The sequence below is a fragment of the Tenrec ecaudatus genome, chromosome 16 (assembly GCF_050624435.1).
Source record: "Tenrec ecaudatus isolate mTenEca1 chromosome 16, mTenEca1.hap1, whole genome shotgun sequence".
NCBI lineage: Eukaryota > Metazoa > Chordata > Mammalia > Afrosoricida > Tenrecidae > Tenrec > Tenrec ecaudatus.
The window spans coordinates 6,715,905-6,743,031 of record NC_134545.1 but is presented as its reverse complement, the minus strand read 5'-3'; the positions used below and the strand labels follow the sequence as shown (position 1 = coordinate 6,743,031).

Genomic DNA, 27,127 nt, shown 5'->3' with positions numbered 1-27,127 from the left:
CACCCTTTCTGTCTACTCTTTTTAGGCTCTCCCCACTGTTGAAAGGCAAAAAATAGACCATCTATCCGAGTTGTTTTTCCTGATAAAATGCAGTCAGAGGAATTTGTGCATAAAGACAAATAGTAACTCAAGGCTCACCTGGATGCCACTCAGGTTCAAAGAGTGACTGTAGGTGACAGCCAGGGTGGGGCAAAAGGTTTGCCCTCGACTCTCACTGCCATTGAGTCCCTACTGACTCACAGTGACCCTAGAGGGCAGGGTACAACTGCCCTGTGAGTATCCTAGACTATAACTCTGTATGCAAGAAGAAAGCCCCAGTGTTCCACCACAGACTCGCTGGTGGTTGAGAGCTGCCAACCTTGTGGATAACAGCCCAACCCTGGACTACTATCCTGAAAAAGCGGGCAGCTGAAACCCACCCAGTGATGCCACGTAAGAAAGGCCTGGAGAACCGTTACTGGAAAATGACAGCCAAGAAGATCCCAGGGAACACAACTTTGTAACACCTGTTCGACAGCATCAAGCTTCGTTTTTAATTTTATGCAAACTGCCAGCAGTAAGTCCGTCCTGTCACCAGGACCGCTGTGATTCTGTCATCTTGATTCCTGTTTATCTCCCCGTCCTCCAAAGAAGGAGTTTGGAGAGAGAAGATTTAAGCTGATATAAACTTGAACTCAAAAGAGAAGACAAAAACAGTAACAACAATCAAAAATAAATGTGTGGTTACATAGGTAGATACGTACGCATATATGTGTAAAGGAAAGAACATGAGCGTTTATGAGTGTGCTTCCATAGATCTATCTGTAGGTATATGTATAAACATGTATGTGTGAATATGTATTCATATACATATAGTACAGCACATAGGAGGAACAGTTATAGCATCTCTTCTCATTGCCAAGTCGATTCTGACCCTATAGAGACCCAATAGGTCAGAGTGGAACTTCCCCTGTGTTTTCCCAGGCTGCATTCTTCACCGGAATACAAAACCTTAGACTCAAACAGCCCCCAGGAATGGTTTGCTGGGTTTGAAGGCGTGGGACTACAGTTGTCATGGGACAATGCAGTCAATGGGCATAACACACTCATAAGGACAATATTCTACATTACTGTTTGCGGAGTAGCACCTTATGTCTTAAAAAGCTTGCAAGCAGCCATCTAAGATATAACTATCGATCTCTACTTGTATGGGCCAGAAGAAAATGAAAAAAAAACCAAGGCTCCAAGAAGAAACTGGTCCAGAATAGATGGTGCCCGGCTACCGCTACTGACTGTACTGACCAGGGATGTCATAGAACGTCACATAGAGAGAAGGGTAAAAAAATATACAACAAAAGTTTAATTCCTAAAAAGACCAGACTTACTGAACTAATAAAGGCTAGAGGGACCCTCAAGACGACCACCCTAAAATATTCCTTGAACCTGGAACTGAAGTTACTCTCGGGGTCACCTTTCATCCAACAATACATTGACTTATCAAATAAACAGTTATCAGTCCTGCTTGCTGTGCACCCCCAAATAAGCAATGTGATGGGGTCGGAAGGTCAGCATTAACCCCAAAGCAAAGATGAGAAGAAGGAGGCAGGGAAGTTAGACTTCTGGGAACAAAACCAACAGAATGGGAATGAAAATGTTGGAAACATTGTAAAAATGTAACCAGTGTCCTGGAACTATTTGTATACAAATTGTTAAACAAGAAACTAGTTTGCTGTGTAAACTTTCACCTAAACAATAATTATTTTTTTCTTAAAGAGAGAGAGAAGACAGAATCCAAAGGTGACTCAAAGGGGAAGGATAAAACAGATGCTGTTAGGTACCTTCCAGCAGGTTCCACCTCATAGGATCCCCTGTCCAATGAATGAAGCACTGCCCAATCCTGCACCACCCCGACCACTGTTCTTAGGTTTGAATCCATTGTGGCAAACACGGTGTCCATCATCTTCCTTTTTCTGCTGCCCCTCTACTCTACCAAGCATTATGCCCTCCAGCGACTGGTCTCTTCTGATCACGTGTCCAAAGTACGTAATGAAGTCTTGCTATCCTTGCCTCTAAACAGCATTCTGGCTGTACTTCTTCCAAGACAGATTTGGCAGCTCGTGGCACTTTCCATATTCCTTAGCCAGCATCACCGTTCAAATGCATCGATTCTCCCTTGGTCTTCCATATTCAACGACTGACTGTCACATGCACATGGGATAATGATGCCAAAATATCACCCCCCTGGCTGTGGAGTTGATTCCCAGGTGGCGGCGCCCTATGGGGTAGATTAGAATGATTCCATAGGGTTTCCAAGGCTGTATGGAAACACATTGCCATGTCTTGCTCCCATGGAGTAGCTAGTAAGTTCAAACTGCCAATTTTCTGGTTAGCAGCCACACACTTAACCACCGCCCCCCTCACCCCCCAGAGCTTTTTGGAAAGACAGGAGGGAGGTCGAAAGAGAAGTAAAAAGACATTCAGTCGTCTGCAGTACTGTGCACAAAAGGGAAGAAGTGGAAACAACCACGTGTCCACGGACAGAGGAGCGGAGAAGCAGAATGTGGTAACCCATTAAACGGAATACGGCTCAGCGATAAAAAGGAATCGCGTTCTGGGACGTGGTAGGACATTCCACTAAGTGAAGCAAGTCAGACAAAACAAGCCACACAGGGCACAATTTCCAGAGGAGGTGAGACCGAAAGCACACGAGTGGCTGCCTGGGATTGCTGCCTGAGGGATGGAGACGTGAGTGCTAATACAGTATCAGGCTTCCTTCCTGTGAGGTGAGGGAAGTAGCTTGGATTTTGATAGAGGTAGTCATTCGCAACACTGTGACGTCGAAAATGCCCCGTGGGTGTCGTAGGCAACATGTGCTGTACTATAGGTTCACTTTTCAAAAAGAAAGATTTTACATCATATGAACTTCACTTTCCAGCCCCCCAAAAAAGTTGGGAGTACGTGTGGATAGGCGTATTTTGTTTTGAGTTACTTTTGAATCATCCCTCAACTCACTATGAACTACAAACCCATGTCCAGCAGAATAAAATGTTGTCCTCTCCCTCACCAGTTTCTGATCTACGTTTGAACCTGCTTTTGCTGCTATCTTGTCTGGAGTGTATCCCAGTGGAATGGGGTGCAACTTCCAGCACGATACCGGACGGTATTCTGTGATTATCTGTAAGATTTTCGCCGGCTGATTTGGGGAAGTGGACCGCCAGGCCTTTCTCCCTAGTCTTGGTCTGGAAGCTCTGCTGAAACCTTTCTAGCACGAGGCGACCCTGCTAGTATTTGAAATTCCTGCTGCATCTGCTTACAGCCTCACAGCCACACCCCAACCCCCAGAGTTGGACACACAGACACAAGAGTGAGGGCGCAGCCAGGTGAGGGGGTTGAGATCACTGGGTCTGCTGCACGGCAGGAAGCTGGAGGGGGGACCTCAGAGAGGCATACTAGCCCCTCTGGTAGGGCCTCCCGCTGGGCAGCAGTAAGAAGGTGCTTGTTCCCAGCCTGGTGTGCAGTGAGAGGCCCAGTCAAGTGTGGCTAGGGGGAGGGGAGCGGGTGCTCCAGCGAAGCACTTCCTGGCCCCTGGGGTTAAAAAGTTCACAGGAGAGGAAGAAGTCAGTAGCTGACTGACTGCTAACTGCCAGTTCCCAGGTTTGCTCTAGCTTTCTCCCCATTGGGTGGGGGCTGGGCCCAAAGATCAAGGGTGTCCACCTAGGCTGTCAGGAGGTTGGGTCGGGTTACTAACCAGAGTCCTTAAGGCTGGAGGATGGTTAGCTTTGATCTCCCACCTCCCTTAAGAGAACAAAGCCCTTCTCTGGAACTGATTAGGGACCTTCAGACCTCGGATGGGCCCTCCTGCCTCTCCCTCATGCACCCCTGGGCTCACTCCTCCCTGCTGACAGATCAGCTCTGAACCACCACCCCCTGGCCACTTCCTTCCATGACCAGGTGGTGAGGTCTGGAGGGCCTGACATGGTCTCAGAGCTGAGCTGAGGAAGCTGAGCTGATGGGAGGTTGTGCCCTCTGCCCTCAGAATCATTAGCACGTTCACCTCTGGAGTTGGGCTAGAGTCTAGCCCAGTGGTTCTCAACCTGTGGGTCGAGATCCCTTGGGGGGGGGGGTCGATCGACCCTTTCACAGGGGTCACCCAATTTATAACAGCAGCAAAATGACAGTGATGAAGTAGCAACAAAAATAATTTTATGGTTGGGGGAGTCACCGTAACATGAAAAACTGTATGAAAGCGTCACGGCATTAGGAAGGTTGAGAACCACTGGTCTGGCCCAACTAGACCGACAATTCAACCTACACCCTCCCAAGCAGGAAAATGAGGAAGGTAGGGACCAGGCCTCGACTGCCTCTGGAAAGAGGCCCTCCAGATGCACTCCAAGGAACCCTGGTGGCATTGTAGGTTAAGTACTGGTGAATGGTTCAAATCCACCAACTGCTCTGAGGAAAGAAGAGGAGGCAGTCTGCTCCCATAGACTTGATTAATTTTTATTTTTGAGTTGTTTTTGTTTATTTTACAACCAGTATGCCATTGTGTACCATTACACTTGCAAACGTTCATTCTGCCCAGTCCCATGGACTTTAGAGTCTTGAAAACCTTCAGGAGCAATTGTCCTCTGTCCTGCAAGGTCGCCTGTGTCACAAAGGGCTGCGCAGCAGTGGGTGGGTTGAGAGGCACCCCGTTTCCCAATCTATTCTCTCTAGTGGCCCAGCCTGGCTGCCACTTGAGTTTCCAGGGCTAGTCATTGTGTGAGGAGTGGAGAAGCAGGGGCTGGAGGGCACAGAGCACTCCTCCAGCCTGGAGGCGGGGAGGGGCATTCAGGAAGGCCCTCTTCAGGAGCTACTGGTCGGTTTCATTACAGGCCCACGCAGCGACATTCAGACACTTGAGCTTCTTCTGGGGAGGGGACAAGTGGACACCAATAATGGAGGGGCAATCCAGGGCACAGCCTGAAGGATGTCATCCATATCACCAAACTGTACGCGACTTCTAAGAGACAATGGGACTTTTCCGCCTTTTGACAGCTCTTCATACTTGCCGAGGAGCCCTGATGTCGTCGTTTGAGTTGGGCTGCTCCCCACTAGGTCGACGGTTTGAAACCACCAGCTTCTCCTCGGGAGAAAGATGAGGCTTTTCTACTCTGTAAAGCGTTAGTCTCAGAAACCCACCAGGGCAGTTGTACCCTGTCCTATAGGGTCGCCTTGAGTCGAAGTCGACTTGACGACCTTGAGTTTGGTTTGGGGTCACACTTGTGATAAACACTGAATGATGCAGCGCTCGGATCCGATGTGTCTTTTCCTTGTGGGAGCCCTGGTGCCGCAGTGGTGAGCAGCGTGGCTGCTAGCCAAAAGGTCCGTGGCTCAAACTCAGCAGCTGCTCTGAGGGTGAAAAACGTGGCAGTCCACCCCTGTAAAGATGACAGCCTTGGGGACCCAAGGGGGCACTTCTACTCTGTCTGTCCCGCAGGATTGTTCCCAGTCAGAATCGACTCACGGCCATTTGCAGCAGGAAAACACACAATTAAAAACAAACGAGCAAATGAAGTCTCCATACTTCTGGTCGACAAGGGCTCAACTCAACAACGCGCCTCCTTATTCCTGTGTTTTGGAGTCCCCTCATGCACCACAGCTTCCAAAGAGCAGGCCCCCAGGGAGGAGCTGAATGAGTCATCCTCACCCTTGTTCGTGTGAGCCCTTGGTTGCCACCACTGTGCTAAGGCAGCTTCCTCTTTTTAGCCACCCTGGTACTTTAGCAAACATTATGTCCTCGCTTAAGTTGGACACAGCTGGCTTCTCAAAGTGACATCTTTGCTCTTCGAGACTTTAAAGCAGTCTCCTACAACAGATGTGCCCAACACAATATGTCCTTTGGCTTCTTCACAGCTGCTGCCACGGGCATTAAGTGTGGATCCAAAGCAAGACGAAATCCTTGGCAACTCCCATCTCTTTCCTGTTGAGCATGATCTTTCTCAAGACTGTACCTGGAGGACTACAATCAAAGCCCCAGAAACGAATGAAACTGTGAAGTGCAGGTGAGGATGTGCAGAAAGTAGAACGCTCATTCACTGCTGGCAGGAAGCCGCTCGCCAGGCGGCCTGGTAGTTCCTCAGAGAGCTAAACACGGAGTTGCCCTATGACCCAGCAATTCCACCCCTCGGTCCAAAGCGAAGAAAACAGAAACCAGATGTCCACCCAGAAACGCAGACATAGAAAATTCACAGCAGCATGGTTCACAATAGCCCCTAAGTGGAAAAATCTAAAAGCCTATCACCTGATGAATGGAATCATACCATGAGGTCTAGCACAGCATGTCTGACCGCATAAAGGAATGAAGTCCTGACACGTGCTACCACATGGCTGCGCCTTGAAAATATGTCGAGGGAAAGCAGTCAGACATGTATCCTGTCACCAAGCTTATTCAATCGTTATGCTGAGCGGCTAATACAAGATTCTGGACTCGATGAAAAAGAACACAGCACAGCACTGGAGGAAGGTTATTATTATTAGCAACCTGTGATATACAGATGACAACCTGGCTTGCTGAAAGAGAAGATGGCTTGAGGTACTTGCTCATACAGCTCAAAGACTGTAGCTTTCATTATTGATTATAACTCACTGTAAGGAAAATGAGAATCCTCACAACGGGACCAACAGACAATATCATAATGAGCAGGGAAAAGCCGGAAGCTGTTTAGGATTTCATTTTACTCGAATCCAATGTGAGCGCTCATGGAAGCAGCAGTCAAAAGAGATCAAACGGCATCTCGCATTGGGCAAACCTTCTGCCCAAGCCCTCTTTAAAGTATTGAAGAGCGAATGTGTCACTTTGAGGATTGAGGTGCGCCTGACCTGAGCCACGGCAATTTCAATCGCTCCAAAAACATGTAAAAGGTGAATGATGATGAAAGAAGGAGGAAAAAGACTCGCTGTATTAGAATGTCGGATGTATCGTGGACTGCTAAAAGAACCAACAAATCTGTCTTAGCAGAAGTACAGCCAGACTGCTTCTTAGAAGTAAAGATGACGAGACTTTGTCTCACATACTTTCAATATGCTGATGGGAGAGCCCAGTCCCTGGAGAAGGACATCATGCTTGGTGAAGTAGAAGGGCACTGAAAAAGAGGACGGCCTGCAAGGAGGTGTATCGACACAATGGCTGCAACAATGGGCTCAAACAGAACCCAACGGTGAGGGTCCACAGGCCGGGGGGGGGGGGGTGTTCCTTCTGTTGTCCCTTGGATCACTATGAGCCGGAACCAACTAAACAGCCTTTAACCAAAGCAACCTAGGAAATGCCCAGAATAAGAAGAATCGTAGAGATAGAGGGAAGGGAACGGGAAGTTACTACTAATAAGGGGATCACAGAAAATGTTCTAAATTTAAATTAAGGGGACAGTAGCATAACTCTGAATAGACTAAGACCCACTGCATGGTCGACTTTAATTGGTGACTTGCACGGGATGTGAATGAGAAGTTTGCTTTGGTTTAATTGGCACCCAGGAGCCCCCGTGGTCCAGGACCGAGTAGAATGACCGCGTACTATTCCCAAGACTATACATCTTTAGGGGAGCACACAGACTCACCCACCTCCCACCAGCGGCCGCTAGCATTGAGCCGCCGACTTTGAGGTTAGCAGTTCACGGCATCACTAGGGTAAAGATGACAGTTTAGCAGAACCTAGGCGCATTCTACTCTGTCATATGGGGTCCCTATCTGTTAGAATCGATCCGACAGTCCCCACAAGACTTGACCTTTAGCAAGCTGTTCTTTGTCATCTTCCTACCTGTGGCGGCACTAGAGGCGGGGAGGGACTACTACACCCCAGACACTCAGAAGGACTTCAACACAACCCTAGGGTTTCGGGAGGCATAGTTGTCACTGGGGTCCCTGTGCAGTAACTCAGTCATTCCCCCCACGCCCCTTAGTCACAGCCTTAGCCAATGAGAGAAGGGACCAGCCTTGCGGTGAGATGGGGGCGGAGCCAGATGGCCCAGACCATGGAGCCAGACGTCACTCACCCCACCAAGCCACGCCCCCAGAAGCCAACTTCCCATTTCTTGGTCTCGGGAGAAAAATGGGTGACTATAGGGTAGGGTGGGGTGGGTGGGGTGGCTAAGATTTTTAAATTGCGAGTCCGCCAGCCGCTCCACACGGCAGTCTGTTTCCGTACAGATGACAGCTAGGAACCTTTAGCACTCTGTCCTACAAATTCGCTAAGACTCCGAACCTAGCCTGATGGCAGTGCATTTCGTTTCTTGCTGGTCTAAAACGTGTAAAGGAGCCGTGCTGTTGGAGTGGACTGCTAACTGAAAGGTCAGTGGGGGTACATATGAGGGCTGGAGGTACAGGGAATCCAGGGTGGATGATACCTTCAGGACCAAGGGTGTGAGGGACGATGCTGGGAGAGTGGAGGGTGAGTGGGTTGGAAAGGGGGAACTGATTACAAGGATCCACATGTGACCTCTTCCCTGGGAGAGGGACAGCAGAGAAGGGGGGAAGGGAGACTCCGGATAGGGCAAGATATGACAAAATAACGAGGTATAAATTACCAAGGGCACATGAGGGAGGGGGGAAAGGGGAGGGAGGGAAAAAAAAAAGAGGACCTGATGCAAGGGGCTTAAGTGGAGAGCAAATGCCTTGAGAATGATTGGGGCAGGGAATGTATGGATGTGCTTTATACAATTGATGTATGTATATGTATGGATGGTGATAGAGTTGTATGAGTCCCTAATAAAATGTAAAAAAAGAAAAGAGAAAAAAATGATTAGGGCAAAGACTGTACAGATGTGCTTTATACAATTGATGTATGTATATGTATGAACTGTGATAAGAATTGTATGAGCCCCTAATTGTTAAAATTAAAAAAAAAAGAAAATGATTAGGGCAAAGAATGTACAGATGTGCTTTATACAATTGATGTATATATATGTATGGATTGTGATAAGAGTTGTATGAGCACCTAATAAAATGTAAAAGAAAAAAAAAAAGAAAAGAAAGGTCAGTGGGTTGGTGGTTGGAACCCACCAGACGCTCTGCGAGAGGCAAATGTGACAGCAACTCTGGCCACAGGTCAGAATCCCTTCGATCGCAAGGAGTGACCTTTAAGGGGTCAGACTTCCAACCCTCCTGCAGATGGCTAAATGGGTTCCAACCGCCACCAGTTCGCTGCTTCAATGCTTCACAGTTGGGCCACCTGGGTGCTTTTTCTTGGAATTGACGAGACAGCATTAAAGCTCGCCCTTCCGGCCTGCAATCTCACGCTTAGGAATGCCACCCCAGGAGATAATCAGATAGAAATCACGTTCCATCTGGAACAGCACTCTACAGGCCTGTATGCAATTTTTAATTTTCTTGTAGCTACCTTATACAAAGTCATGGCAAACAGGTGAGATTAATAGTAACCTATTTGATGTAATCGATAGATAAAAAATATCACCGTTTAAGTCAGGCTGTCGGATGGAGCAAATGAAAATCTGGGCAGGGCTTGTGTTGCAGTGCGGTGTGGGTGCGTCGGCTCGGACTCGGACTGTAGTGACCTTTGGACCACAGAAGGAAGAACTGCCCAGTCCTATGCCAGGCTCACCGCCATCGTGTTTGAGCCCATTGTCGCAGCCACTGTGTCAATCCATCTGGCTAATAATGGTCTTCCTCTTTCCAGGTGACCCTTCCATTTTACCAAGCAGGGTGCCCAATTCTTTTTCAAGGTGACGCTTCAAAAAACATCTTGTTGTTGTTTTTTTAATTGGGATCTTGAGAGTAGAGGGTGGAGGGGTGGGGAAGCATTTAGGAACTGGAGGAAAGTTGTATGTTTCATCGTGCTACACTGCATCCTGACCGGCTTGTCTCCTCCCCTCGACCCTCTGTAAAAGGATGTCCAGTTTAAAGAGGGACTTTGAGTCTCCACTCTACACTCTCTCCTCCTTATTCACAATGCTATGATTTTTTGTTCTGATGATGCCTGATACCTGATCCCTTTGACACCTTGTGATCACACAGGCTGGTGTGCTTCTTCCATGTGGGCTTTGTTGCTTCTGAGCTAGATGTCCGCTTGTTTACCTTCAAGCCTTTAAGACCCCAGGAGCTATATCTTTTGATAGCCAGGCACCATCAGCTTACTTCACCACATTTGCTTATGCACACATTTGTCAAAAATGTTTTTTAATTGTGTAAAATACATGTAACAAAACGTTTGCCATTTCAACATTCCTCACAAGTATAATGTAATGTCATTATTTGTGTTCTTTATGTTTTCAATTACATTTTAATTTCAGACCAACAATAAATAATTTTTCTGTGTTTAAGTATGTTCCATGTAATAGTTTTGGCATATTTATTTGCACTAAGAAAAATGGACATTCATTTAAAATTCAGATTGAAAAATATATATAAATAAAACAAACTTCAGATTGATTTGGGCATCCTGCTTTTTTTCTGGCAACTCTAACCTCAACATGAGAACTCTATACGTGGTTTATTAATGAGTTCTACAAGCCTTTTTCTTTTTTTCCAGTTCTAAGTCTTTGGAATCCGGCGTTTATTTTAGACATAGGCTATACCTCAGTTCAGACTCACCTCATTTTATTTAAATTAAAATATATACATATATATTGCTACAGAATCATAGAAACCTTTATGAAGTCAAAGTATCAAAATATGAAGCTATTATTTCTCAACATATTCTTCATCGAGCTCCATAAAATGTACCCTATTTTAAATGCTCAACAGCCACATATGGCTAACCCACTGCCATCAAGTTGACGACCACTCACAGCTCTATATGAGACAGAGTGAGGCTGCCTTTTGGGCTGCTGGAGGAGCCCTGGGAGGGTAATGGGTAACGAGGTGGACTACTAACTGCCAGGTCAGCAGCAGTTTGACTCTACCAGGGGCTCTTCGGGAGGAAGATCATGTTTTATGGCTTGTAAAGATTTACAGCCTCAATGATCCACAGGGGTAATTCTACTATATCCTAGATGGTTGCTATATATCAGAATAGACTTGATGGCAGTAGGTTTAGTTTCGGAGGTTGTAAACATTTACGGGAGCAGACAACCTCATCTTTCTCCTATGAGGCAATTGGTGGTCTGGAACTGCCAACCTTGTAGTTAGAAGCCCCACAATTATCCCAATGCATCACCAGGGCTATTTCTTTATTTTTTTGTAACATTTTATTAGGGGCTCATACAACTCTTATCACAATCCATACATACATCAATTGTGTAAAGCACATCTGGACATTCTTTGCCTTCATCATTTTCAAAGCATTTGCTCTCCACTTAAGCCCTTTGCATCAGGTCCTCTTTTTTGTTCCCCTCCCTCCCCGCTCCCCCCTCCCTCATGAGCCCTTGATAATTTATAAATTATTGTTTTGTCATATCTTGCCCTGTCTGACGTCTCCCTTCCACCCCTTTTCTGTTGTCCATCCCCTAGGGAGGAGGTCACATGTAGATCCCCATTTCCAACCCCCTCTCCCTCTACCCTCCCAGTATCGCCCCTCACACCCCTGGTCCTGAAGGTATCATCCACCCTGGATTCCTGTGTCTCCAGTTCCTATCTGCACCAGTGTACATCCTCTGCTCTATCAAAACTTGCAAGGTAGAATTCGGATCATGATAGTTAGGGGCAGGGGGTGGGGGGAGGAAGCATATAGGAACTAGAGGAAAGCTGTATTCTTCATCAGTGCTACATCGCACTCTGACTGACTCATCTCTTCCCCTAGACCCCTCTGCAAGAGGATCTCCAGTGGCCGACAAATGGGCTTTGGGTCTCCACTCTGCACTTCCCCCTTCGTTCACTATGGTAAGATTTTTTTGTTCTGATGATGCCTGATACCTGATCCCTTCAACACCTCGTGATCTCACAGGCTGGTGTGCTTCTTCCATGTGGGCTTTGTTGCTGCTGAGCTAGATGGCCGCTTGTTTTCCTTCAAGCCTTTAAGACCCCAGGGCTATTTCACATATGACTCAAATTCACTGCCATCAACTCACTTGCGAAGGGGGCTGCATAAACTATAATAGCTACATAAGTTACAAAAACTAACACATAGAGAACACTACCCATTGGTCAGTCTTGTCCTAAGGACTCTGTATGTTGTATGTCGTACTTGTGGAAATTAAGTACTTCACACCCTGGGTTAGAGCACTTGCCTGTTCTACGATGACCTCAGTCATGACCTTACAGGAAACATGTCATCCTCCAAGGATGATCCCAGAAGGACACGACGTGGAAGCCCGGCTGAACGAACTGGAGCCAACCTCAATGCTAACTGTAGCCTGTGGACTTAGGACTGCAATTCCCTGATGGGAGACGATGCAAAGGACAGCTACCCCAAGACGGTGGAAATAGCTGCCATTGAGTCTTGGGTGGGACCCGTGACTTAGTGGGCATTTAATGAAAGGGGACCCAGAACCACTATATATTTAGGATCTCAATGCTCCCCTTACATATGACAGGTATTAATCTGCTAGGCAAGGATCTACCCTTGTAAGGAATGTTACAGGAAAATTTCCCCCAGCAACAAACCCCAATTCTCAATGTAAACAGAGCCCAATCAATTAGGAAATAAATCTATACAAAGCAACAGCTCGGGATTGCAGCTTGAAGTTGGACTATACGCACATAAACTCATAGCAACAGTAGCTTAAATTCTATGCCATTGAATAAGTTACTGATGTGATTAATGCATTCACCTTCTACCTCAAGGGGATGATCAACAATGTCTTTCTTTTTTTGTTTTGTTGTTGTTGTTTGTTTTTGTCCTTATATGAATGCTAAAGTAAACCAGAGTCATCCATAACCCATGGACAAGCAGATGGATTTTGGGATCACACTTAATTCTAGCCTCAATGCAAGGACACTTTGTTCTTATAACATGGCCCTACTTGATTTTTGCCTTCATGAAGAGACCACTGAAGACAAGGGTGCTGCAGCAAAGTGTGGTGAAGAAAGCAGATGGTGCTCTGTCATCAACTGAAATAGTGTCTGGGGTCTTAAAGGCTTGCGATCAAACAAGCAGCCATCTAGGTGAGGCATCAGGTAAGTCCACATGGAAGAAGCACACTTGCCTGTGTGATCCAAAGATGACAATGACAAAATCCAAAGATGATGAAGGGAAACGTATCAGAGCTTAAACTGCAAACACCCAATTTGTTGAAGGCTATGGGGGACAATGGGAACCCAAAATCCATCTGCAGATACTGCAGAGTATCTAGTCAGATTAAGCCTCCTGCAGATCCCCTCTGGCCACAGGTGAAGGACTCAAACAGCTTTACAATCAGAGATCATTGTAACTTGATGATGGTGGATTGATCCACAGTATAATACAGTACTTGGTTAGATGACCTCCCTCTGGCCCCAACCTGAATTTGCTCTAGGTTTAAATATTTCTCGCTTGTTCCATGACAGAAATTTCTTGTCTGGCTTTCTTAATAGTATTGGTGGTCTTTTCTTTCTTACACTTTATTTTTTTTTTTACACTTTATTTTTATCTTTACTTTTTTTTGGTTTGTTTTATGTTTCATTGTTTGTTAGGTTTCAGTTTACAAAACACAGGAGTGGATGAAAGAGACAATAAATGATGCATCGGTTTATGGAGGGAGGGGTGGAGGCGGTAAGGGGAATTGAGGAGCAAACAATGTGGGATAGGATAGTACTAGAACTCGTGATGATGTATATACAACTTTTTTTTAAATCTTGGCCCACAACTTTTAAAAAATGACTTAACTACGGAAATGTGAGTTTTATGTCAAGAAAACTACAAAAAAGAAACCAAAGTTGACCATTGGTTACCATGGAGGAAGGAGGAAGAGTTGTTGTTGAGTTTAAGTTCTCATAAACTAGCGTAAAGTGGCCCTGAGTTTATGTTAATGGTGGTAGAATAATTGGGAAAAGGATATCAATAATAGTTGTACAACATGAGAAGTATAATCAAGGGCACCGAATTATATATGTAGTTGTTTTACTGGAGAATGTTTTATGTACATTTTGGCCACAATTTAAAAAATTACACTAATAACAATGAGTATAAGGAAGAAGAAAATTCTAAAATGTATTGTGGCAATGATTATGCAACTCTTCTTAATGTGATTGAACTATTGAATTGTGAATGAAAAATCCCAATAAAACTTTAAATATTCTGCTTGATGTGATTGAACTATTGAATGATATATGTATTAGCTCCCAATTAATTATAAATCCAGCAAACAAACAAAAACCTGTTTAAATCCATCAATAAAATTAAGTGCTTGGCTGCTAACCAAGAAGATGCAGGTTCAAATCCCCAATGAGTCACCTTATTAGAAGAAAGGCCTGGTGATCTAGTTTCAGAAGCCAGCTATTGAAAATCCCAAGGAGCAGATTTGTAAAGTGAGTTAGAATCCACTCTGTAGTCTAGCTTGCCTTTGAAGATCACCCAACCAACAATGGTTTCCTCTGGATAACGGGCTTGGAAAGGTTAGTCTGAAGGAAACCAGAGTCTCAGAGAAGAAACTAGTCTACAGGGCTGACAACGTACGTGAGCCATGGCCTCACTGACCCTGAGACCAAAAGAACTAGGTGGTGCTTGACTCCCTCTGCTGATTGTTCCAAGAGGATCACAGATGGAGCCTAATGGATTGGGGGGGGGAAATGTGGACCAGAGCTCCAATTCTTAAAGTCGGCCTGACCAGACGAGTGTGAGACGTGCAACTGTCACCTCAGATGCTCCTTAAATTTTGAACCAAAACGATCCCGTGGTCACCTTTCAGCAAAATAACAGACTGGCACACAAGATAAAGGATGCTGCCCATGAGTATGGTGCGCCGGGTAAAAAAATCTAGGGGTCCCAGAGGTCAGCAGTTCCTCTATCACAAAGAGACGGCTCGGGCGAGAAAGGAGCAGGGCAGCTAGAGCACTGGAAAGGGGAAACCCGGAGTACAGTGAAAGAGAGGGGGGACACATGGTGAAAATTGTTCCCTAGGTCAATGAAAAGGCAGTATAGAAACTGTCAATTGACTACGTAAATTTTCACTTAAGAAAACAGCAGCAAAGCCATCTAAGTGAGGTGTCAGCTAAGTCCAGATGGAAGAAGCACACCAGCCTGTGTGATCCAAGGATTACAGATAAAATCACCCAAATCTAAAGGAGGGAATGGCATCAGATCTTAAATCGCAAACGCCTGACTTGCAGAAGGCTATGAGGACAGTAGATGCCCAAATTCCATTTGCAGGGCGCACACGTGGATTCGGCCTCCGGGGAATGCCCTCCGTTCACAGTTGAGGGATATGAAGGAACCCTGATATCAGGCAGGGAGCTTTGTAAAGTGAAGGATGGCAGATGAAGTTAGGTCAAAATGTAGGATCATTTGATCTCCCTTTGGCCCAGTTTATAAAGCTGTTTAGTTTAAAAAGCGAAGGGGAATTGATTTATTAATTTGAAAAAGTGAAGGGGAGCCATATCTGGATGAAGCCATATATGGAATGCCCTCTGCTCATCAACCAGGGACGTGAACAGCCTTGTCATCATGCAGCATGCATCGTTGGAAAGTGGATTGTTGCAGATGCAGCTAGTTAGGTTCGACTTTAGCGCCCTATCATTTGATCTCCCTTATGATCTATTTAAATTTGTTCTGCTCTTTAAAATAGTTTTCTGGTTTTTATCTGTTTTGCTGTTGTTCTTGCTAGTTTTTGTTTGTTTGGTTGGCTCTTAGTGTTTTCCTGTCTATGAAATCCAGGCTAGCTCTATCTATAGAGATAGTAACTGGATTAATGGTTTCTGCGGGTATGGCAGGGGATGTTGGTGGGAAATGGGGAGCTGATATCGATGAGTCCAAAAATGAAGAAAATGTTCTAAAACTGATTGTGGTCATGACTGTACACCTCTTCTTGATGCCACTGAACCATTGACTGGTGTGGTGCGTGAATAAAAACTTGGGCAAAAAGGAAACAACAATGAAATGATATTTTAAAAAGAAAAGAACATTCGGCCTATTCTATTAAAGAGCCCCATCCTCGAGTCCGGTCTCTGCATTTGCTAAGCAAGCACCCTAACAAGCGCCTTCCCCCTGGGACTCACTATTAGACAAGCCTTCACAGGGTCGGTGTGGACCACACAGGTCATGGCTGCGGACTGGCGAGAAGGTTGTACAGTCTCAAGAAGGTAGTACGATATTCTTCTTTCCAGTTTCTTTGTCTTTTCTTGCTTGGATGTCTTTTATCATGAGCGTGGATTCTTTTTTAACACACACAAAGGTACTTTCAAAAGGGGTGTGTGGTAGATATATCACTGTTTGTCAATTTAAGGATTAAGAGTGTAGGGGTGGAGTCAAGCTTGTCAATCAGATCATAGCCAATGAGGCCTCTGGGTGGGCATGGCCTTCTGAGAATTCTGGGAAATCTGGTACTTCCTCCTCGGAGGTGGGAGACACGTCTCTCTCTGTTGACACCCTGGGAGACATAGCAGCTGACAAGACACATGGACCCACCCTGATGCAGCCCTGGGTGCTGGAGAAGCCATGCAGAGAGCCCTGCCAGCGCTGAGAAGTTTTCAGTGCCATTGGTCCAAAGACTTTCCACGCAATGGCCTGTGATCTTCTACATTCAGCATCATTGCATGTGTTTCGTGAGTCTGAAGAGGACTTTATAGATGGGCTAATATCGGACTGATGGACTTGGTCTAGACTGGGCTGGGATGTTTTCTCCATGTTCAATTTCCTTGTATGTAAGTCTCTTTCTTATACACATATGTGTGTCCATGAATTTGTTTCTCTCGTCTACCCAGACTCACACAGGGGGACGAGAAATAGCCATGAAGCAGCGGAGGAAAAGAGAAGGGAAGGAAACAAAGAACACAGGGAGAAAACCTGGCCGGAATTGACACAATGGATACATGTGTGGATTGTGGTAAGAGCTGTATGAGCCCCCAATAAAATAATTTAAAAAAAAAAACACAACGGTGAGGCAGCTCGTCCTTGAAATTTTCCATGTGACCACCTGGGAGCACTGTCCAAATTTCCATGTTGTTAAGTGCTGACAAGAGAAGCGGGTTTCGATTCATAGCGAACCTGTGAAAGAGTCCAAGTGCCCCACAGAGTTTTCTAGGCAGTCATTTTTGTAGAAACAGACCACCAGGTCCCCGCTCGCCCAGAGCCACTGGTGGGTACTAGCTGCACACCTTACCTCCACCAGCCAAACACTGAAACCATGGAGCCACCAGGGTTCCTTGGCAATTTCATAGCTTGGAAAAAATGATTCCCTTGACAGAAGAAGAACTTGAGAGAACACCCATAAAAGAAAGAAAAAAAGCATTCATCTTCATTGGCTCAATCCCTCAGGAGCCTCCCCGAGCCTCCCCTGAGCGGCTCAGACCTTTATCCCTCAGGATGAGGGAGGCAAGCAGGTGAACCCCCAGCGCTGGCTGCACATGGCTGGCCTCTTACCTTTGGAGTCTTCTTTGGCCACGTGACAACAGGGACCCCAGTGATGGCCAGACTGGGGTCGTCATCTGCATGCTCCTTCAGGACATTCTGTGGCCAAACAAAGAAGCCATGTTAGGTTAGTCCAGGGCGTCCTCAGGGGAGGGGTCTGAGGGGGCCAGAAGCAGGTGAGAGCTTTGCGCAATCAATGTGTGTCCCCCTTCCAGACACTCAAAAGAAACCCAGCCACCAGGGTCCCCCAGGGCCACAAAACACACAGCATCCTTGTCTCCCCTCTCGGGGTCCTTCTTGGAGTAACCAAGTGTCTTGAACATCCTCGCTGTTGTTTGAAGGGTGCCATCACCCCCATTCTCTGCCCCATAGGGCTGCCTAGCTTGTCATCTTTATGGGAGAGCAGGTCTCCCGCTCTTTCCTCCGTGGAGCTGCAGATGAATTGGAACCACCAGCCATTTGGATAGCAGCTGAAAGATTCACTGTGACACCCCCAGGGCACCTTCCACCTTACCTTATCTAGTCCATTCTGACTCATAGGGACCCCATGTGACCAAGGAGAACTATCCCACAATTTCCTAATGCGTCATCTTTGTGAGAGCAGCTGGTCCTGTCTTGCTCCTGTGAAGTCGCTGGGGCAGGGTTGGACTACCAACCTTTCCAACGAGCACTTCCCTCGCCTCACCCTACCCAGCAGGGCTATTTGAAGCCTCTAAATAACCCTAACCAGGAGCCCTAGTGGCTTAGTGGTTAATAAGCTGGTCCGCTGTTCGAAACCACCAATTGCTCCTCGGGAGAAAGACGAGGCTTTCTACCTCTGCAACATTTACAGTTTCAGAAACTCACTGGAGGGTTGCTGTGGAGCCAGTATTGATCCCACGGTAATGAGTTTGGTTTTCTAGGAAAACCCTAACCAATCCACCAACATCCTCTTGACTCCCCCGGTGAGATGCACCAGTACCATCTCCATGACAGAGAGAGAGAGAGAGAGAGAGAGAGAGAGAGAGAGAGAGAGAGAGAGAGAGAGAGAGAGGCTTTGGTTGATGAAATGAACTGTGGAGACCAGTTAGATAGTGAAGAGTGGAGACGAGGCTGCCGCCACACCCTGAGACCCCAAAGCTGCGCCATCTCTCAGCCTATCTTGCAAAACACGTGGAGCGTTGGCAAGCGTAGTTCCTCATTAAGCAATACATTCCGAGATTCCAAAAAGCATACACTCAAAGCCTGACTAAGGAAGCTGTTGTGCTTAGGAAAAAGTCAAGTTTTAGAGTCAAGAGGTGCTTAAGGTCAAATTTGTCGACTAACAGGTATGACCTTGAAGGAGCCTCAGCTTCCTGCTGCCCAATCTCACTACCACTGAGTCAACACTGACTCATAGTGACCCTACTGGGCAGGGGAGAACTGCCCCTTTGGGTTTCTGAGATTGTAACCCTTTGCGAAAGTAGACGGCCTCAGAACTGCTGACCTTGTGGTTCGAACGCAAGTCAGAAGCTCCACACCGCCAGAGGCTCTTTCCCTGTGGAGTGGATGGGAAGTCTCCAATGCTTCCTCGCATCTCTTGAGGCCTTGCCCTACGCTCTGAAAGAATCCCATCTGTGGAGTGCACTCATTCCCTGCATTTGAGAAGAGCAGAAACTGATGCCCACGGAGGTGAAGTGGTTTGCCCACAGCCCCACAGCTGGTGAATGGCTGATGGGACATAGATCCAGCTCCAGCCAATGCCAAGTGGAGGTAGTTGGCACAAGGCGGATCCAGCCTCGGGGAAACCATTCCGGCCTCCACGCTGAGCGCTCCGGTAGCAAACACGGAAGGTAACCCTCCTTGTTGATTCCTTTTAATGTGCTGTCCTTCACAACATAAGGCTGGAGGTTCCAATCTACCTTGAGGCCCCTTAGAAGGGCCTGGTGAGCTATATGCAAAAAACAAAACAAAAAACAAGTCACTAAAAACCCTAATTGCACCACCAGCTCCTGGCCGAGTTGTATCATGAATCAAAAAGCCTGCCCTAAGAGCCCATGGGTCTAAAGAGATGCCAAGCCCAAGCTAGGGGCAGGAAGCCCATGGCTCTTGCATGTGTGCACCCTGTGGCCACCAGGAGGCGCCCGGTACTCTGTCTCTCAGAGAAGTCTTAGATGTGTGACTGGCTGGCTGCCAGAAGAGATGATTCTAATGGAGATTTTTCTGAGTAAGAAATGGTGCTTGAGGGAATTGTGTCACTTGGCTTCCCTGGGCCCTGCCTGAATTTACAGACTCCCTAGGGCTCTTGGAAGCACAGAGGCAAGGGACCTGGGTGTTTGCACCAGCCCAGGGCCAAAGGTGACATCTGCCAAGGTTCTTTTAGAGAGAGAGAGATCTGAGGTCCTGGAACCTTCTGGAAGGTGCTCTTGTTTGACCTAAGACGATGATAAGCACAGCCAACGGCCTGCTGGGCTTCGGTGCCCCCATGCTGACTTCCCTCAAAGAGCTTAATTAGTGAACCATGGATTCCGGCCCCATGCCTCCCCAGAGAGGGATGGTAATAATGAGAAGCGCCATCGAATGCTGGGACTAAAAATACCACCACTGTGATAATAAGGCAGCGGAAGACATTAGGAGAGAATTACCAACCATAGGTTCATTCAAAAAACTCACACCAGAGACCTTTGAGCCACTTCTGAAATTGGATCTGCGTTAGACCTGTGTGCACCACAGGGTTGTCAGGGAGGGGACCCTTCCAGAAGCAGATCCCCAGGTCTTTCCTCCGTGCCTCCTCTCGCTGACTCCAACTCACCTGACTTCCCCTGAGTACCTGCCTGTTTAACCATTCGTGTCACCTCAACTCACTCACTGCCACTGAGTTGATTCCAATTCAGAGGGACCCTGTAGGGCAGGGGAGAGCTACCCTTGTGAGTTTCAGAGACTACTCTTTAGGGGGGTAGAAAGCATCTTTCTCCCAAGGAAAGGCTGGTGGTTTCGAACTGTAGACCTTATGCTTAGCAGCCTATGAGTAACTACCACACCAACAGGAAGCATAACATGGCAGTAGGGCAGCCTGGACTGCTGCTCTGAAGGAACCCAGAAGTCTCAAGGGACCCCAGTGCCAATGATCAGGGACCCCACAACTGAGCCTCATCACCTTGGGCCTCCTCTAAGGCACTTCCACTGCAGCCGTGCCAGCTCGAGCCTGCATGCAAAATCCCAAATGCAGGCTGAGTGGTGTCCTCTAAAAGATATGTTCCACCTTAACCCCCAGTCCCATGGACAGGACTTTATTTGGAAGCAAGGTCTTGGCAGATGTAATTAGTTAAAAGCTCAAGCTAAAACTATCCTGGTGTTAGGGTGGGCCTAAATGTCATGACTGGAGAGGGAGCTTGGCGACACGGGGAGGCAGACAGAGGGAGAAGGCCACAGGCGAAGGCGGGGACTAGAGTGGTGCCACCCGAGCCAAGGGGCCCCAGGAAGCTGGCCGAGGCGTGGCAGGCTCTTCCCCCTCCCGAGGGGCACAGCCTGGGTAGCATTGTGATTTCCCATTCTCACTCCCGAGGGAGGTGCCTTCAACTTGTTCGTATCAGAGCCCGCATCCACGGGGTCATCCCATGGCTTGTGGAAATCGCCATCGACAAACGTAAAACGTAGACCTGTAACTTCTAAGGTTTCCTTTTTCGAGAGACCTGGTGTAAAAGAAATGTGGGCCCCCAAAGAAGGGTTTTAAACCTGTGATCCAAATCCACGCTCAGAGGTTTAAGACCTCTGATCACGTATATTTAAAAAAAACCCCACCGCTTTCTGAATATACGCCTATTTGGCAGACATGGTCTACATGGGGCCTACTAGTTCCCCAGCATTTTCAAAAGAGGTTCAGCCTTTAGCAAATGAAGGAGGGCACTGGCGGACTGGTGGTCAAAGTCTTACCAACGAGAAAGGAGACCTCAATTTGATTCCCAGCCAATGCACCTGACACACAGCCGCCACCCATGTGCCAGTGGAGCTGGCCTGTGGTTCTGGTGCTGGATAGGCTTCAGGGCTGCTTCCAAACGAAAACAGACTAGAAAGAGAGACCTGGCAAGGGACTCCTGAAAACCTGCCAGTGAACACCAAAGGGATTGCAATGGTGCTGTTGTGCAGGGGGGCTGTCATGAGTTGGGACCGACCAGACAGCAGCTAACAAGAAGCAGCGAATCGATCTTGGTAGACCTTTCACCAAGAAGTTCTTTCAAAAGCTACTTCACACCAATTAAAACGATTGTAATTTCCCAGGATCACACCTACTTGGTAAAGCGAGGCGCAACTGAACTATGATTTGGTACCCTGTCTCCCTCCTCCCACTGCTGGTGGCACCTGCCACGCTCACTGCTGTAGGCCTGGGTCTCCTGCTCTCCAAATAACAAAACCAAACTCACTGCCATTGAGGCCAGGCCGACCCCTACGAACCCTACAGACCAAGGTAGACCTGCCCCTGTGGGTTTCCAAGACTGTCACTCTTCACGGGAGTGAAAAGCCTGGTCTTTTTCCCCAGAAGGCGGTCGGTGTTTTCAGATCTGCTGCCCTCGTAGGTAGCAGCCCACTAGACACCAAGTGCTCAGGCCCTGGTTACTGAGTCCCTTGGGGAGTCCAGCCTGCGTATTTCTGTGTGGCAGGAGCGGACATGATGTTTCTTGAAGGAATGAACAAACTGAACCAACTAGCAAGTACTGCGTAGTGACTGGGGCCACTAAAGAAGAAACTTCGATTCCCTTTTCAGCCCCAGTTAAGAGGGAGTTGGATTTGCTTGGCCATTATAGAGGGGAGCGCAGTGGCCTCTGAGCCTTCATGCCAAAGAGCCTAAGCAATGTAAAGATGGGGGTTGCAGGGTGGTGGTGCCGACATGAGACTGGCATCAACTGGAGTCTTATGGAGCTCTACATGGAACTGGCTGGGTGACCTCAGCTGTGCCCCCTTAGCCTCTCAGTCTACCACCTCCCACGTGCCAGGGGATAAGACTGGCTCAGTGGGAGCACTCTCCCGTTCCACCAGGGAGGTCTGGGATTGAGTCCCAGCCAATGCACAGCCACCACCTGAATATCAGTGGAGGCTCGTGTGTTGCCATGACGCTAAATACCAAGCCATGGTCTTCTCAGTGGCCTCATAGGCATGTGAAAGTTGGAACTGGGGGGGAGCAGGGAGGGAGGAGAAAAAAAAAGAGGACCTGATGCAAAGGGCTTAAGTGGAGAGCAAATGCTTTGAGAATGATTGGGGCAGGGAATGTGCAGATGTGCTTTATACAATTGATGTATGTATATGTATGGATTGTGATAAGAGTTGTATGAGCCCCTAATAAATGTTTAAAAAAAAAAAAAAGGAAAGTTGGAACTGAATAAGGAAAACCAAAGATGAATAGATGCATTTGAATTATGGGTCAGGAGAAGAATATTCAAAGTATTCTGGACTACTAAAAGGACAAACGGATGTGTCTTCAAAGAAATATGGCCAGAGTGCTCCTTCGGGGCAACAATGGCAAGACTTCCTCTTACAGACGTTGGACGTGTTGTCATGAGAGACCCGTCTTTGGAGAAGGACATCGTGTGTGGAGAAGTGGAGGGGCAGCGAAGGATGGGCTGCAGCAACGGGCCCAGGCATAGAAACCGTAGTGAGGATGTGGCAGGCCTGACAGCGCTGTGTTCTGTTGTGCGGCAGGCCGCTGTGGGTCAGAACCGACTGGATGGCTCCCAGCAAACACATGATGAGAAACAGGTTTAGAAGGTTTCATTGAAAAGCCTTGTGGATCCTGCTGTGCCCCAGAGGGGACCCCATCAGTCGAGGCCGCTCCGCAGCAGCTATCCCCGCTGGAAATAAAGGGCGTATTTACGACGGCTGCAGGACTAGGCTTCCGACTGTTAGGTAGCGCACCGTGCTCTGTAGTAGGTACGCACTGGGCTGTGGCCATGCGGTCGGCAGTCTGAAATCAGCAGCAGCTTCGCATAAGGAAGACAGGGCTCTCTGCTCCCGTCAGCAGTTACAGTCTGGGAACCCCACAGGGTCTCCCTACGAGTCCGCACTGACTCGATGGCAGTGAGTTTGGTTTCTGGTGCCCCGCTAAAACATGAGTTATAAACACCTCAACTGCCCCACCGCACGCACCCCTGCGGCTGTTCGGGAAGTGGGTTTTCTTTGTCGGGTTCATAAGGCAGGATTCCCGCAGCAAGTGTCTTCAACCAGTCTCTTGAGTTCGAAATAGAGCGGATTAAGGGGAGAGGAGGGGGGCAGAGATGCAGATCAAGGCCCTGCCACATGAAGGGAACGTGCCAAGGTGCAGAGGGGTAGAAGCTGCAGGCAGACTTGGACCAGCCTTCTCTGCGAGGACAGAGAGAGGGCTTTGGCTCCCTGAAGGCAGACTTCCAGCCCCGAGCTGTGAAAAAGACATCCCTGTTCATTGAAGAGCCCCCACTTGTGGCCTTTGGTTATGCCAGCACTAGGGAACTCGGATACCATCGGTTTCCTGTTTCTAGAACATTCTCATTTGCTTTTGCTGTCCCTCCTACCTGGAAGCACCTTTTCCAGACAGAAAACTCCAATGATACCTCAAAGGCCCAACTCAATTGCCCTCGGCAGAAACATCCCAGAGCCCCCGTGCCTGGTGTGGCCCCTCAGCGCCTCCTCATGTCTCCATGACTGGCACAGGCCCTATCCCTGCATGTACCCCCCTCTGCTGCTCCTTCACTACCTACTGGCTGCTGCCTGGTAGCCTCTCAGCGGCCCCCACGGGCAGAGTGACCAGTGTGCCTCTGTGTTCCATGCCAGCACCCAGCACAGCTGGGGCCCCCTGAGCGTCTGCTCAGTGACGTCTGGCAGTGTGCGGAGCCCCCGGCTGCCTCTAGGCACCTCGTGGAAGACTGCCAGGGTATACCCTGCACCTTCACATCAGATGCTGCTCCAGGAAGCCAGCCCAGAGCAGCAGAGGAGGGGGCTGACTCCATGCCCCCCAACAGCACTACCACTGTCCCCTGCACACCTTCCGCTGGTGGGACCGAGAAGGACCATGTTGTCCTCCCCTGCAAAGCAAGGAGCCAACAAGAGGGCCCTCCGCTGCCCATCAGGGGCCCCTCAGAGGGGCCTGCTCGGACCACAGGGTCCTTCTCAGCACCTAGAGGAAGCCCCGGAGAGTCTGCAGCCAGCCCGTTGAACAGTAGCTGCCCGCCCCGCCTGGGCCTTGCCCACCTTGACGCCCTCCAGCAGTGCCTGGGGGTCCTCGATGCCCTCGGGGACACACTTCTTGTTCTCGGGGAGGGACTCCAGCTTCTCCACTAGGGCCTTCAGGCCTTTCAGCTCAAACTCGGTGAGGTGGGTCCACTTGGCGGGCCCATCTGGGGTGGGTGAGCCGGTGGGCGTCTTGGGGTAGTCTGCTGGGGCGGCGGAGGACTTCCCACTCTCCTGGGACTCGTTAGACAAAGTCCTCTTGAGGAACCGCATGGCGGGGGCCTCCAGGTCCTCGGCAGGGGTGCTAGGGGGTGAGGCGGGACCGTCGGCCGGTGGCTTGGGGCCCTTCTCTCCACCCTCCTCCTGCTCCTGCTCCTCCTCCTCCTCCGGGGGGTTCTGCTCACAACACTCCTCATCCATCTCCGGCCAGGAATCCGACGAAAAGCCGTCTATGCTGGGCTTCCTCAGGGCGTCTGTGGGGAGCAGCGGGCACAGAAAGACAGAGATAAGCACCCCCAATCCCCATGGAAACCTTGCTCGCGAAAGACCCCTGCCCTCCCCCCACCCGACCCCCCGAGGGATCTAGCAGCTGCTTCCGACCACCACCTCTCTTCTAGAAAGAGGTCGTGGCTTTGGGTCAGTGAGACATGGGTTCGAATCCCAGCCCCACATCTTCCCAGCTGTGTGTACCCAAGCAGGTTACCTCACCTCTCTGGACACATCTGGCTTTTTCAATGTATAAGAACCAGGACACACCCCACCCCACCCCCAAATTTTTTTAAGTTAAAAAAAAAAGGCAAAGATTTCTGCCAAAAGCTTGCAGGGAAGATTTCAATCGAAGAGGCACCGCCGAGCCTTGCTTTGGCCACTCAGCAGTTACCCATGGGCTGCAGGCAGAACTGGGTTCCGCTGGGGTTTTCAAGGTTGAGACCATCTGTTCAGCTCGCCAGGCCCTTATTCTGAGGTGCCTCTGATAGGATTCGAGCCACCAACAAAGCTTTCCATGACCCGCTGTGTACAAATCACCTGGTGCCCAGTCGAGGCGTCTGTCTATCCTTACCCCTGCCCATTTGCTGATAGATTAGAAAAGTCTGGGGTGGCGGCAAAGGCAAGGGGCCCTAACAAAAGTGTGTGAACATCCCTCAGACGAATACAGGGAATGCTCTTCTAGTTCCTGAATATCCAGATTTGGGAACTGGCCCTCTGCTGTCCAACCCCAGGAAAGGACCCAGAGTCAGGAGTCTCCCCAATGCCGGGATGCTTGGACCTCACAGGGTCTGGTAGTTCTGCAGTCCCAGCAGCGACATCACCATTGTCGGTGTGTCGGGGATGCACTTCATCTGCCCCACGGGGTTTCCAAGGCTGTAAAGCAGGACGGAAGCAGGCTGCTCTCTTTCTCCCTCCGAGCAGCAGCTGGCGGGTTTGAACCTTTGACTTTGGCGGAGTGCTTAACTATGGAGCCACCAGTTCTGTTTCATGATTACGCGCCATCTCTCCTCCTTGGATTGGGCATCTCATCCTCTGACAGAAATGAGACTCCAGAGAACACAGGCTACTTCCCAGGAGACAAGCCAGCCCTGCCCAGTGCAGACCCTCGGCAGAGGAGCTTGGTCCTCACCACAGGCCCAGCTGGACGCCCCTTAGGGAAACTGAGGGAGGGGAAAGCGTACAGCGAGGAAAAGCAAAGAAACATCTCACAGTGCTGGAGAGCCCAGAGAAGACTGAAGAAAGTGGGCTCCCCTTCCTGTCCTCAAGAGCTGGCACAGGCTGCCACAGCATCGGGAAGGACCCTCAGCAGAAGCTGGCCCGAGTGTGAGACATAACTTTGGGGGGAGAAGGGGACTTTCTGTGGAGCCAGATTTGAGGACAGAGCCACTTGGGGCATTGTCCCTTTAAGGCACTTAGGCGGGTGCTATAAACCTCTTCTCTCCTTCCCTCTCTCCCTCCTATGCTCCATCCCTCTGTCAGGACCACCGCTGCTCATCTTCTGGCTTCCAGCCCAGGTGTCCCTTCCCCTGGCTCCAGATGGCCTGAGGTGGGGGGCCTGCTCCTAGGTAGGAAAAGCCTGCCCCCATGCTAGTGGCCCCAGAGAAATAAAAAGCCCAGCATTCCTCCCTCATTGGTTCTGTGAGTGACTGTGCCAGGGACCTGACTACACAGAGCCCATGAGTTCATTCTCCACATTTGGCATTCCCAGTGGGAGTCTGACAAGGAATGCTTCCTCTCCCCAGGATGCTAAGATCTCTAGGGTTCTTCCAGGCCCCAGAAATAAAACCCAAATCCCGCTGCCATCGAAGTGATTCCAACTCATAGTGAGCCTTTCTGAGCCTGCAAATCCTTACAGGAACAGACAGTCTCATCTTTTGCCCTCAGAGCCGCTGGCGGGCTTGAACCCGCTGACGATGTGAAGCACAGGCTGAGGGTGGGGCGGCCGGGGATCCACTCACCAACCAGCATGGACTCTCTCTGGTGTTCCGGGGTGAGGTAGGATCGCTGAGTCACACAGTGCGCATACCGCTCCAGGACATACCAGCACATCTCATAGTAGAAGGGGTACCGGAATTTGGGCTGCACCTGTAACCA

General features: G+C 48.9%; 1 protein-coding gene across 5 annotated transcripts in view; it reads right to left on the bottom strand.

The window, feature by feature from the left end:
• The window catches only part of KDM2B (lysine demethylase 2B), a 112,049-nt gene that overhangs the window by 29,808 nt on the left and 55,114 nt on the right, over positions 1 to 27,127 (bottom strand). For all 5 annotated transcript variants that reach the window (XM_075534760.1, XM_075534759.1, XM_075534757.1 and 2 more), the window contains exons 10-12: positions 26,992 to 27,118; positions 24,566 to 25,017; positions 17,405 to 17,491 (exon numbers count right to left, since the gene is read on the bottom strand). In XM_075534760.1, coding sequence (XP_075390875.1) covers positions 17,405 to 17,491; positions 24,566 to 25,017; positions 26,992 to 27,118 — 666 coding nt within the window. The remainder of the gene's footprint in view (positions 1 to 17,404; positions 17,492 to 24,565; positions 25,018 to 26,991; positions 27,119 to 27,127) is intronic.